This window comes from Lolium perenne, chromosome 2, assembly GCF_019359855.2.
Source record: "Lolium perenne isolate Kyuss_39 chromosome 2, Kyuss_2.0, whole genome shotgun sequence".
NCBI classification, from domain to species: domain Eukaryota; kingdom Viridiplantae; phylum Streptophyta; class Magnoliopsida; order Poales; family Poaceae; genus Lolium; species Lolium perenne.
The window spans coordinates 327,265,754-327,279,407 of record NC_067245.2 but is presented as its reverse complement, the minus strand read 5'-3'; the positions used below and the strand labels follow the sequence as shown (position 1 = coordinate 327,279,407).

Genomic DNA, 13,654 nt, shown 5'->3' with positions numbered 1-13,654 from the left:
TTATTTACTGTTCTACTGCATGTTTACGCGCTGCCATATTTATTTCAGATTGCTATTACCACTCATATTCATTCATACCACTTGTATTTCACTATCTCTTCGCCGAAATAGTGCACCTATACATCTGACAAGTGTATTAGGTGTGTTGGGGACACAAGAAACTTCTTGTATCGTGATTGCAGGGTTGCTTGAGAGGGATATCTTTGACCTCTTCCTCCCTGAGTTCGATAAACCTTGGGTGATTCACTTAAGGGAAACTTGCTGCTGTTCTACAAACCTCTGCACTTGGAGGCCCAACACTGTCTACAAGAATAGAAGCGTGCGTAGATATCATGCATCAGATGGACGTCTCCAACGCCTTCCTTCACGGCCATTTGCAGGAGCAGGTGTACTGCCAGCAGCTCATCGGCTTCGTCGACACTGAGCGCCCTGATGACGTGTGCTTGCTCTCTCGGTCCCTGTATGGACTGAAGCAGGCGCCCCGCGCCTGGTACCAGCGCATTGCCGGCATCCTGCATCAGCTTGGCTTCCGCTCCACGCGTTCCGATGCGTCGCCGTTCGTCTACCGGACCGGCAACGACATGGCCTACCTGCTGCTGTACGTCGACGACATCATCCTGACGGCCTCCACCGCCGGTCTTCTTCGACAGCTCACCGACAGTCTTCGCGCTGAGTTCGCGTTGAATGATCTTGGCCCGCTCCACTACTTCCTCGGCATCGAGGTTGTCCGGCGTGCGGATGGGTTCTTCCTTCATCAGCGGAAGTATGCCCACGAGCTTCTCGAGCGTGCCGGGATGCTTAACTGCAACCCTGCGCCTACTCTTGTCGACACGAAGGCCAAGCTCTCCGCCAGTGATGGGTCGCTGGCGTCCGACGCGCCGTTCTACCGCTCCATCGTCGGTGCTCTCCAGTATTTGACGTTGACGCGACCGGAGCTCCAGTACGCTGTGCAGCAGGTGTGCTTGCACATGCATGCTCCTCGGGATGCTCATTGGGCCGCGGTGAAGCGGATTGTACGCTACGTCTGTGGTACCATGGGCTACGGCTTGTCGTTGCATGCTTCCCCCTCGACGTCAACCGACCTCGTCGTCTACTCGGACGCGGATTGGGCGGGATGCCCGGATACGCGCCGCTCCAACAGCGGCTACTGCGTCTACCTCGGCTCGTCGCTCGTCTCTTGGTCCTCCAAGAGGCAGCCCACCGTGTCTCGCTCCAGTGCTGAGGCCGAGTACCGCGCTGTGGCCAACGCTATGGCCGAGTGCACGTTCGCCAGCTTCTGTCCGAGCTCTCTTGTCCTGTTGACAAGGCTACGGTGGTTTTCTGCGACAACGTGTCGGCCATCTACCTCTCCGCCAACCCTATTCATCATCGGCGCACCAAGCACATTGAGTTGGACATCCACTTCGTTCGTGAGCAAGTTGCCCTCGGCCGTGTTCGAGTTCTTCACGTACCGACGTCACAGCAATTTGCTGATATCATGACGAAGGGATTGCTATCCACGACTTTTCCGGAGTTTCACTCCAGTCTATGTGTCGGTGCCGACCCTTCGACTGCGGGGGGGTGTTGAGTAACATATTGTATAGGTATAGGTCCCCGTGTTTTCTCAGGGTTGTACCTGTAATTGTACATGTGTTCGCCTATATATATATATATATATGAGCAGCCGGCCCTATTGGTGATGTGCAATCTCCAATATCTCTTCTACAAGCCGCACTGGCAAGCGACACCACCACCACCAACCCAGGGCCGCCGCCCCGGCTTCCGATCTCCGCTACCCGTAGTGACCAGAGGACCCCCGCCACCCTTTGTGGACGGGGCTGCCGCCACCGCGGCAAGGGCCGGCGGCAGCGGCGGCAGGGAGGGGGGTTGAGGCTGGTGGCGGTTGGGCGCTCGGGTTTTTCCTCCGAGTCGCTAGAGGAGGGCGACGTGGGGGACGCTTGTCGATACGTGAGGCGACGGTGATACGAAAACATGGACCGGATCAGACGGCGGAGACTCGTCGACGGCCAAGAATCCATAGGTTTGGCGCCGCTGTGGCGTGCTGTGCCGCAACCCGGAGCAATCGAATCAGGCCGGCCGACATGGCGTCGCCGTCACGCGTGGCCGTGCCTGCGAAAGCCGTACGTGCTATGACGTACAGTAACCTGTAACAATGCCTGATGCTCTCTTGCCGTTGCCGGTAGTAGCTCGCTATGTACCTGCCGCCTGCGCGAATCCTCCAAACCAAAGGATACGCCCTATACGACAGCCGTACTTCCTAGTACCTGCGTGAGTAACCCCCAAGCTCCCGTGAAGCCACTTCCAATATCACTACAGCCGATCCATGCGATCTTCTTCTGTTCTTGAGCAGTAAAGGCATCTCCACCGACTGAGTTAATAGCATATAAAACTATCACAATCTAGTCAAAATTTATTAAAAACTACCAACTAACATTTTCGTAGCGTAAATGTACTATTCCAACTGTAATTTTTTGCAATTCGAGCAAATGATGTGTTCATGGGGAATTGACACCGTTTATAACAGTGGAGGTCCACTTTTTAGTGCCAAGGTGGCAAAAAATATAGGTCATTTGGCTTAGCTCGACATGTCCCTACATGCCAGCCTGGTAACTGCCTCCCCTCCTGCCACCCTCCGTCCAACCCACGCTCCTGCCCCGGCCAATCTCCGACCACACTCCGGTCAACATGTTGTTGTCCATCGCACCCCGCTCCTCCGGCCACCGGCTCAAGGCGGGCACAACTTTGCACCCGCTGACGGCCCCATATAGGGGACTGACACGCGTATAGCACGCGACCGTTGGGAACCCCAAGTGGAAGGTGTGATGCGTACAGCAGTAAGTTTCCCTCAGTTAGAAACCAAGGTTTATCGAACCAGTAGGAGTCAAGAAACACGTTGAAGGTTGATGGCGGCGAGATGTAGTGCGGCGCAACACCAGGGATTCCGGCGCCAACGTGGAACCTGCACAGCACAACCAAAGTACTTTGCCCCAACGAAACAGTGAGGTTGTCAATCTCACCGGCTTGCTGTAACAAAGGATTAGATGTATAGTGTGGATGATGATTGTTTGCAGAAAACAGTAGAACAAGTATTGCAGTAGATTGTATTTCAGTATAGAGAATTGGACCGGGGTCCACAGTTCACTAGAGGTGTCTCTCCCATAAGATAAACAGCATGTTGGGTGAACAAATTACAGTTGGGCAATTGACAAATAAAGAGGGCATGACCATGCACATACATATTATGATGAGTATAGTGAGATTTAATTGGGCATTACGACAAAGTACATAGACCGCTATCCAGCATGCATCTATGCCTAAAAAGTCCACCTTCAGGTTATCATCCGAACCCCCTCCAGTATTAAGTTGCTAACAACAGACAATTGCATTAAGTATTGCGCGTAATGTAATCAATAACTACATCCTCGGACATAGCATCAATGTTTTATCCCTAGTGGCAACAGCACATCCATAATCTTAGAGGTTTCTCTCACTCCCCCAGATTCACGGAGACATGAACCAACTATCGAGCATAAATACTCCCTCTTGGAGTTACTAGCATCAACTTGGCCAGAGCATCTACTAATAACGGAGAGCATGCAAGATCATAAACAACACATAGATATAAATTGATAATCAACATAACATGGTATTCTCTATTCATCGGATCCCAACAAACACAACATATAGAATTACAGATAGATGATCTTGATCATGTTCGGCAGCTCACAAGACCCGAAAATTAAGCACAATGAGGAGAAGACAACCATCTAGCTACTGCTATGGACCCATAGTACAGGGGTAGACTACTCACACATCACTCCGGAGGCTACCATGGCGGCGTAGAGTCCTCCGGGAGATGATTCCCCTCTCCGGTAGGGTGCCGGAGGCGATCTCCTGAATCCCCCGAGATGGGATTGGCGGCGGCGGCGTCTCTGGAAGGTTTTCCGTATCGTGGCTCTCGGTACTGGGGGTTTCGCGACGAAGGCTATTTGTAGGCGGAAGGGTAGGTCAGGGGGCGTCGCGAGGGGCCCAGGAGACAGGTCGGCGCGGCCAAGGGTGGGGCCGCGCCGCCTGCCCTCCTGGCCACCTCGTGGCCCCACTTCGTTGACTCTTCGGTCTTCTGGAAGCTTCGTGGCAAAATAGGACCCTGGGCGTTCATTTCGTCCAATTCCGAGAATATTTCCTTACTAGGATTTCTGAAACCAAAAACAGCAGAAAACAAAGAATCGGCACTTCGGCATCTTGTTAATAGGTTAGTTCCAGAAAATGCACGAATATGACATAAAGTGTGCATAAAACATGTAGATATCATCAATAATGTGGCATGGAACATAAGAAATTATCGATACGTCGGAGACGTATCAGCATCCCCAAGCTTAGTTTCTGCTCGTTCCGAGCAAGTAAACGATAAACAAAGATAATTTCTGGAGTGACATGCCATCATAACCTTGATCATACTATTGTAAGCATATGTAGTGAATGCAGCGATCAAAACAATGTATATGACATGAGTAAACAACTGAATCATATAGCAAAGACTTTTCATGAATAGTACTTCAAGACAAACATCAATAAGTCTTGCATAAGAGTTAACTCATAAAGCAACAATTCATAGTAGAGGCATTGAAGCAACACAAAGGAAGATTAAGTTTCAGCGGTTGCTTTCAACTTATAACATGTATATCTCATGGATATTGTCAACATAGAGTAATATAACAAATGCAATATGCAAATATGTAGGAATCAATGCACAGTTCACACAAGTGTTTGCTTCTTGAGGTAAAGAGAAATAGGTGAACTGACTCAACAATAAAAGTAAAAGAATGGTCCTTCAAAGAGGAAAGCATCGATTGCTATATTTGTGCTAGAGCCTTGATTTTGAAAACATATAGAGAGTATAAAAGTAAAATTTTGAGAGGTGTTTGTTGTTGTCAACGAATGGTAGTGGGCACTCTAACCCCCTTGCCAGACAAACCTTCAAAGAGCGGCTCCCATTTTATTTTATTTTTGTGTGGCACTCCTTCCAACCTTTCTTTCACAAACCATGGCTAACCGAATCCTTCGGGTGCCTGCCAACAATCTCATACCATGAAGGAGTGCCTTTTTATTTTAGTTTTATTATGATGACACTCCTCCCCACCTTTGCTTTCTCAAGCCATGGCTAACCGAATCCTTCGGGTGCCGTCCAATAATCACATACCATGGAGGAGTGTCTATTTTTATTAATTAATTTGGGACTGGGAATCCCATTGCCAGCTCTTTTTGCAAAATTATTGGATAAGCGGATGAAGCCACTAGTCCATTGGGTGAAAGTTGCCCAACAAGATTGAAAGATAAACACCACATACTTCCTCATGAGCTATAAAACATTGACACAAATCAGAGGTAATAAATTTTGAATTGTTTAAAGGTAGCACTCAAGCAATTTACTTTGAAATGGCGGAGAAATACCATGTAGTAGGTAGGTATGGTGGACACAAATGGCATAGTGGTTGGCTCAAGTATTTGGATGCATGAGAAGTATTCCCTCTCGATACAAGGTTTAGGCTAGCAAGGCTATTTGAAACAAACACAAGGATGAAGCAGTGCAGCAAAACTCACATAAAAGACATATTGAAAACATTATAAGACTCTACACCGTCTTCCTTGTTGTTCAAACTCAATACTAGAAATTATCTAGACTTCAGAGAGACCAAGTATGCAAACCAAATTTTAGCATGCTCTATGTATTTCTTCATTAATAGGTGCAAAGTATATGATGCAAGAGCTTAAACATGAGCACAACAATTGCCAAGTATCACATTTATCCAAGACATTATAGCAAATTACTACATGTATCATTTTCCAATTCCAACCATATAACAATTTAACGAAGAAGAAACTTTCGCCATGAATATTATGAGTAGAGCCTAAGGACATACTTGTCCATATGCTACAGCGGAGCGTGTCTCTCTCCTACACAAAGAATGCTAGGATCCATTTTATTCAAACAAAACAAAAAAAAACAAAACAAACCGACGCTCCAAGCAAAGTACATAAGATGTGATGGAATAAAAATATAGTTTCAGGGGAGGAACCTGATAATGTTGTCGATGAAGAAGGGGATGCCTTGGGCATCCCCAAGCTTAGACGTTTGAGTCTTCTTGATATATGCAGGGGTGAACCACCGGGGCATCCCCAAGCTTAGAGCTTTCACTCTCCTTGATCATGTTGTATCATCTCCCTCTCTTGATCCTTGAAAACTTCCTCCACACCAAACTCAAAACAACTCATTAGAGAGTTAGTGCACAATCAAAATATACATGTTCAGAGGTAACATAATCATTCTTAACACTTCTGGATATTGCACAAAGCTACTGAAAGTCAATGGAATCGAAATATCCATCGAACATAACAAAACAGGCAATGCGAAATAAAAGGCAGAATCTGTCAAAACAAAACAGTTCGTATTGACGAATTTTATTGAGGCACCAGACTTGCTCAAATGAAAATGCTCATATTTAATAAAAGTTGCGTACATATCTGAGGATCACTCACGTAAATTGGCATAATTTTCTGAGTTACCTACAGAGAATTTTGCCCAGATTCGTGACAGCAAAGAAATCTGTTTCTGCGCAGTAATCCAAATCTAGTATGAACCTTACTATCAACGAGTTTACTTGGCACAACAAAACACTAAACTAAGATAAAGAGAGGTTGCTACAGTAGTAAAAAACTTCCAAGACACAAATATAAAACAAAGTACTGTAGTAAAAAACATGGGTTGTCTCCCATAAGCGCTTTTCTTTAACGCCTTTCAGCTAGGCGCAGAAAGTGTGCATCAAGTGTTATTGAAGGATGGTGCATCTACAGCGGGGTTTGGAGTTTTCTCAACCATGCATAATATATTGGATACATAATTTTTAGCGTCTCCCTTTTCATTAGTCTTGGGCTTGCTACTCTCATCAAACAAATTCTCAGGAACAAGCCAAGCATAGTTATTTTCTAGTGCATCATTCATCGCTGGGAGCTTGCATGGTATTGGTGCTTTGATCTCCCCACCATCATTAATATTATTAGTATACCTTATTCTCTCCATGTCCATTTTTTCAAGGAGACTAACAAAATTGGTATAAGAACCAAGCATATTATATTTAGCAAAGACCTTTCTAGCCTCTCTTGCTATACCACCAAATTCTCTAAGAAGGGTTTCTAAAACAAAATCTTTCTTTTCCCCTTCTTCCATATCACCGAGTGTAAGAAACATGTGTTGGATTATAGGATTGAGATTAACAAATTTAGTTTCCATCATACGAACTAAAGCAGCAGCGGCAATTTCATAAGTAGGAGCAAGGTCTACCAAGTGTCTATCTTCAAAATCATCAACGATACTAACATGGTTGAAAAATTCTTCTATATTATTTCTCCCAATTATAGACCCGCGCCCTACCGGCATGTTTTTTACGGTAAAATTAAAAGGAAACATAATGAAATAAGTAAAGTAAATGCAAGTAACTAATTTTTTTGTGTTTTTGATATAGCAAACAAGATAGTAAATAAAGTAAAACTAGCAACTAATTTTTTTGTATTTTGATTTAGTGCAGCAAACAAAGTAGTAATTAAAACTAAGCAAGACAAAAATAAAGTAAAGAGATTGGAATGTGGAGACTCCCCTTGCAGCGTGTCTTGATCTCCCCGGCAACGGCGCCAGAAATTTAGCTTGACACGCGTACAGCATGCGACCGTTGGGAACCCCAAGTGGAAGGTGTGATGCGTACAGCAGTAAGTTTCCCTCAGTTAGAAACCAAGGTTTATCGAACCAGTAGGAGTCAAGAAGCACGTTGAAGGTTGATGGCGGCGAGATGTAGTGTGGCGCAACACCAGGGATTCCGGCGTCAACGTGGAATCTGCACAACACAACCAAAGTACTTTGCCCCAACGAAACAGTGAGGTTGTCAATCTCACCGGCTTGCTGTAACAAAGGATTAGATGTATAGTGTGGATGATGATTATTTGCAGAAAACAGTAGAACAAGTATTGCAGCAGATTGTATTTCAGTATAGAGAATTGGACCGGGGTCCACAGTTCACTAGAGGTGTCTCTCCCATAAGATAAACAGCATGTTGGGTGAACAAATTACAGTTGGGCAATTGACAAATAAAGAGGGCATGACCATGCACATACATATTATGATGAGTACAGTGAGATTTAATTGGGCATTACGACAAAGTACATAGACCGCTATCTGATACGTCTCCGACGTATCGATAATTTCTTGTGTTCCATGCCACATTATTGATGTTATCTACATGTTATATGCACACTTTATGTCATATTCGTGCATTTTCTGGAACTAACCTATTAACAAGATGCCGAAGTGCCAGTTCCTGTTTTCTGCTGTTTTTGGTTTCAGAAATCCTAGTAACGAAATATTCTCGGAATCGGACGAAATCAACGCCAAAGATCTTAGAATCCCCGGAAGCATCCAGAACACACCAGAGAGGTCAGAGGGGGGCCACAGGCCCACCAAACTACAGGCTGGCGCGGCCAGAGGGGGGGCCGCGCCGCCCTATAGTTTGGCCCCCCTGTCAGCCCTCCTGCGCCGCCTCTTCGCCTATATAAAGCCCCTGGATCAGAAACCCTGATACCAATTGACGAAACTCCAGAAAGACTCCAGGGGCGCCGCCACCGTCGCGAAACTCCAATTCGGGGGACAGAACTCTGTTCCGGCACCCTGCCGGGATGGGGAAGTGCCCCCGGAAGGCTTCTCCATCGACACCGCTGCCATCTCCACCGCCATCTTCATCACCGCTGCTACTCCCATGAGGAGGGAGTAGTTCTCCATCGAGGCTCGGGGCTGTACCGGTAGCTATGTGGTTAATCTCTCTCCATGTACTTCAATACAATGATCTCATGAGCTGCTTTACATGATTGAGATTCATATGAGTTTTGTATCACAATTCATCTATGTGCTACTCTAGTGATGTTATTAAAGTAGTTCTATTCCTCCTGCACGTGTGTAAAGGTGACTAGTGTGTGCACCGTGTGGTTCTTGTCGTAGGCTATGATCATGATCTCTTGTAGATTGTGGAGTTAATTATCATTATGATGGTATTGATGTGATCTATCTGGTTATGTTGATCTATCTTACACTATAAGGTTACTTAAATATGAACAAATTGTGGAGCTTGTTAACTCCGGCATTGAGGGTTCGTGTAATCCTACGCAATGCGTTCATCATCCAACAAGAGTGTAGAGTATGCATTTATCTATTCTGTTATGTGATCAATGTTGAGAGTGTCCACTAGTGAAAGTATAATCCCTAGGCCTTGTTCCTAAATACTGCTGAGTTACTACTGCTTGTTTACTGTTTTACCGCATTACTACTGCTGCAATACTACCACCATCAACTACACGCCAGCAAGCTATTTTCTGGCACCGTTGCTACTGTTCATATATATTCATACCACCTGTATTTCACTATCTCTTCGCCGAACTAGTGCACCTATTAGGTGTGTTGGGGACACAAGAGACTTCTTGCTTTGTGGTTGCAGGGTTGCATGAGAGGGATATCTTTGACCTCTTCCTCCCGAGTTCGATAAACCTTGGGTGATCCACTTAAGGGAAAACTTGCTGCTGTTCTACAAACCTCTCGCTCTTGGAGGCCCAACACCGTCTACAGGAAAAGGAGCGGGAACTAGACATCAAGATATTTTCTGGCGCCGTTGCCGGGGCGGAAACGTAAAAGGCACTCATACTTCGGTTCCTGTAAAGTACTTTTCTGGCGCCATTGTGTTTGTGCTCGAAGCTATTTCCTTTAGATCCTGCAATTGCAACTTTTTGTTTCTTGTTTACACTAGTTAGGCATAATGGAAAACATCTGTGAGCTCTTTGTACTATTTCCTGAGTCAAGACATGAATGGTTTAATGCGAAAATTAAAAAACCCATGGAACATGTTAGCATGAATACTTTGAACACCATTGTTGCTAATGATATGGAAAATTCTAAGCTTGGGGAAGCTGGCTTTGATGAGCATGATATTTTTAGTCCACCAAGCATTGAGGAGAAAATTTTCTTTGATGATACTTTGCCTCCTATTTATGATGATTATAATGATAGTAGTCTTTTGGTACCACCTACTATGGAGAGTAAATTTTGTTGTGATTATACTATGCCTCCAACACTTGATGAGAATAATAATGATAGCTACTTTGTTGAATTTGCTCCCACTATTACTAATAAAATTGATTATGCCTATGTGGAGAGTAATAATTTTATGCATGAGACTCATGATAAGAATGCTTTATGTGATGGTTATATTGTTGAGTTTGCTCATGATGCTACTGAAAGTTATTATGAGAGAGGGAAATATGGTCGTATGCATCTTAATAATATTGAGTTTCCCCTCTTTATGTTGAGAATCTTGAAGTTACTCGTGTTTTATCTTCCTATGCTTGTTACTTTGCTCTTCATGAACTTGTTTATTTACAAGATTCCTTTGCATAGGAAGCATGTTAGACTTAAATGTGTTTTGAATTTGCCTCTTGATGCTCTCTTTTGCTTCAAATACTATTTCCCGCGAATGGATTATTAAAACTGCTGAGCCCATCTTAATGGCTAAAAAGAAAGAACTTCTTGGGAGATAACCCATGTGTTATTTTGCTACAGTAATTTGTTTTATATTTGTGTCTTGGAAGTTGTTTACTACTGTAGCAACCTCTCCTTATCTTAGTTTTGTGTTTTGTTGTGCCAAGTTAAGCCGTTGATAGAAAAGTAAGTACTAGATTTGGATTACTGCGCAGTTCCAGATTTCTTTGCTGTCACGAATCTGGGTCCACCTCCCTGTAGGTAGCTCAGAAAATTAAGCCAATTTACGTGCATGATCCTCAGATATGTACGCAACTTTCATTCAATTTGAGCATTTTCATCTGAGCAAGTCTGGTGCCCTTTTAAAATTCGTCTTTACGGACTGTTCTGTTTTGACAGATTCTGCCTTTTATTTCGCATTGTTTCTTTTGCTATGTGGAATGGATTTCTTTGTTCCATTGACTTCCAGTAGCTTTGAGCAATGTCCAGAAGTGTTAATAATGATTGTGTCACCTCTGAACATGTGAGTTTTTGATTATGCACTAACCCTCTAATGAGTTTGTTTCGAGTTTGGTGTGAAGGAAGTTTTCAAGGGTCAAGAGAGGAGGATGATATACTATGATCAAGGAGAGTGAAAGCTCTAAGCTTGGGGATGCCCCGGTGGTTCACCCCTGCATATTTCAAGAAGACTCAAGCGTCTAAGCTTGGGGATGCCCAAGGCATCCCCTTCTTCATCGACAAATTATCAGGTTCCTTCTCTTGAAACTATATTTTTATTCGGTCACATCTTGTGTGCTTTACTTGGAGCGTCTGTATGCTTTTATTTTTGTTTGTGTTTGAATAAATTAGATTACATCATGCTTGTGTGGGAGAGAGACACGCTCCGCTGTTGCATATGAACACATGTGTTCTTAGCTTTTAGTATTCATGGCGAAGTTTTCTTCTTCGTTAAATTGTTATATGGTTGGAATTGGAAAATGATACATGTAGTAATTGCTATAAATGTCTTGGGTAATGTGATACTTGGCAATTGTTGTGCTCATGTTTAAGCTCTTGCATCATATACTTTGCACCCATTAATGAAGAAATACATAGAGCTTGCTAAAATTTGGTTTGCATAATTGGTCTCTCTAAGGTCTAGATAATTTCTAGTATTGAGTTTGAACAACAAGGAAGACGGTGTAGAGTCTTATAATGTTTTCAATATGTCTTTTATGTGAGTTTTGCTGCACCGGTTCATCCTTGTGTTTGTTTCAAAAAAAAGCCTTGCTAGCCTAAACCTTGTATCGAGAGGGAATACTTCTCATGCATCCAAAATACTTGAGCCAACCACTATGCCATTTGTGTCCACCACACCTACCTACTACATGGTATTTCTCCGCCATTCCAAAGTATATTGCTTGAGTGCTACCTTTAAAATTCCATCATTCACCTTTGCAATATATAGCTCATGGGACAAATAGCTTAAAAACTATTGTGGTATTGAATATGTAATTATGCACTTTATCTCTTATTAAGTTGCTTGTTGTGCGATAACCATGTTCACTGGGGACGCCATCAACTATTCATTGTTGAATTTCATGTGAGTTGCTATGCATGTCCGTCTTGTCTGAAGTAAGAGAGATCTACCACCCTATGGTTAAGCATGCATATTGTTAGAGAAGAACATTGGGCCGCTAAGTAAAGCCATGATCCATGGTGGAAGTTTCAGTTTTGGACATATATCCTCAATCTCATATGAGAAAATTATTAATTGTTGTTACATGCTTATGCATAAAAGAGGAGTCCATTATCTGTTGTCTATGTTGTCCCGGTATGGATGTCTAAGTTGAAGAATAATCAATAGCGAGAAATCCAATGCGAGCTTTCTCCTTAGACCTTTGTACAGGCGGCATAGAGGTACCCCTTTGTGACACTTGGTAAAAACAATGCATTGTGATGACCCGGTAGTCCAAGCTAATTAGGACAAGGTGCGGGCACTATTAGTGCGCTATGCATGAGGCTTGCAACTTATAAGATATAATTTACATGATGCATATGCTTTATTACTACCGTTGACAAAATTGTTTCATGTTTTCAAAATCAAAGCTCTAGCACAAATATAGCAATCGATGCTTTTCCTCTATGGAGGACTATTCTGTTACTTTCAATGTTGAGTCAGTTCACCTATCTCTCTCCACCTCAAGAAGCAAACACTTGTGTGAACTGTGCATTGATTCCTACATATTTGCTTATTGCACTTATTATATTACTCTATGTTGACAATATCCATGAGATATACATGTTACAAGTTGAAAGCAACTGCTGAAACTTAATCTTCTTTTGTGTTGCTTCAATGCCTTTACTTTGATTTATTGCTTTATGAGTTAACTCTTATGCAAGACTTATTGATGCTTGTCTTGAAGTGCTATTCATGAAAAGTCTTTGCTATATGATTCACTTGTTTACTCATGTCATTATCATTGTCTTGGATTGCTGCATTCACTACATATGCTTTACAAATAGTATGATCAAGTTTATGATGGCATGTCACTCCAGAAATTATCTGTGTTATCGTTTTACCTGCTCGGGACGAGCAGAACTAAGCTTGGGGATGCTGATACGTCTCCGACGTATCGATAATTTCTTGTGTTCCATGCCACATTATTGATGTTATCTACATGTTATATGCACACTTTATGTCATATTCGTGCATTTTCTGGAACTAACCTATTAACAAGATGCCGAAGTGCCAGTTCCTGTTTTCTGCTGTTTTTGGTTTCAGAAATCCTAGTAACGAAATATTCTCGGAATCGGACGAAATCAACGCCAAAGATCTTAGAATCCCCGGAAGCATCCAGAACACACCAGAGAGGTCAGAGGGGGGCCACAGGCCCACCAAACTACAGGCTGGCGCGGCCAGAGGGGGGGCCGCGCCGCCCTATAGTTTGGCCCCCCTGTCAGCCCTCCTGCGCCGCCTCTTCGCCTATATAAAGCCCCTGGATCAGAAACCCTGATACCAATTGACGAAACTCGAGAAAGACTCCAGGGGCGCCGCCACCGTCGCGAAACTCCAATTCGGGGGACAGAACTCTGTTCCGGCACCCT

General features: G+C 43.8%; 1 protein-coding gene across 1 annotated transcript; it reads left to right on the top strand.

Annotated features, from left to right (window-relative positions):
• Positions 1-341: 341 nt before the first annotated feature.
• Positions 342-1,481, top strand: LOC127329732 (uncharacterized mitochondrial protein AtMg00810-like). The gene has a single exon (XM_051356193.1). The coding sequence runs from the start codon at positions 342-344 to the stop codon at positions 1,479-1,481; it is 1,140 nt and encodes a 379-aa protein (XP_051212153.1).
• The last annotated feature ends 12,173 nt before the right edge of the window (positions 1,482-13,654 follow it).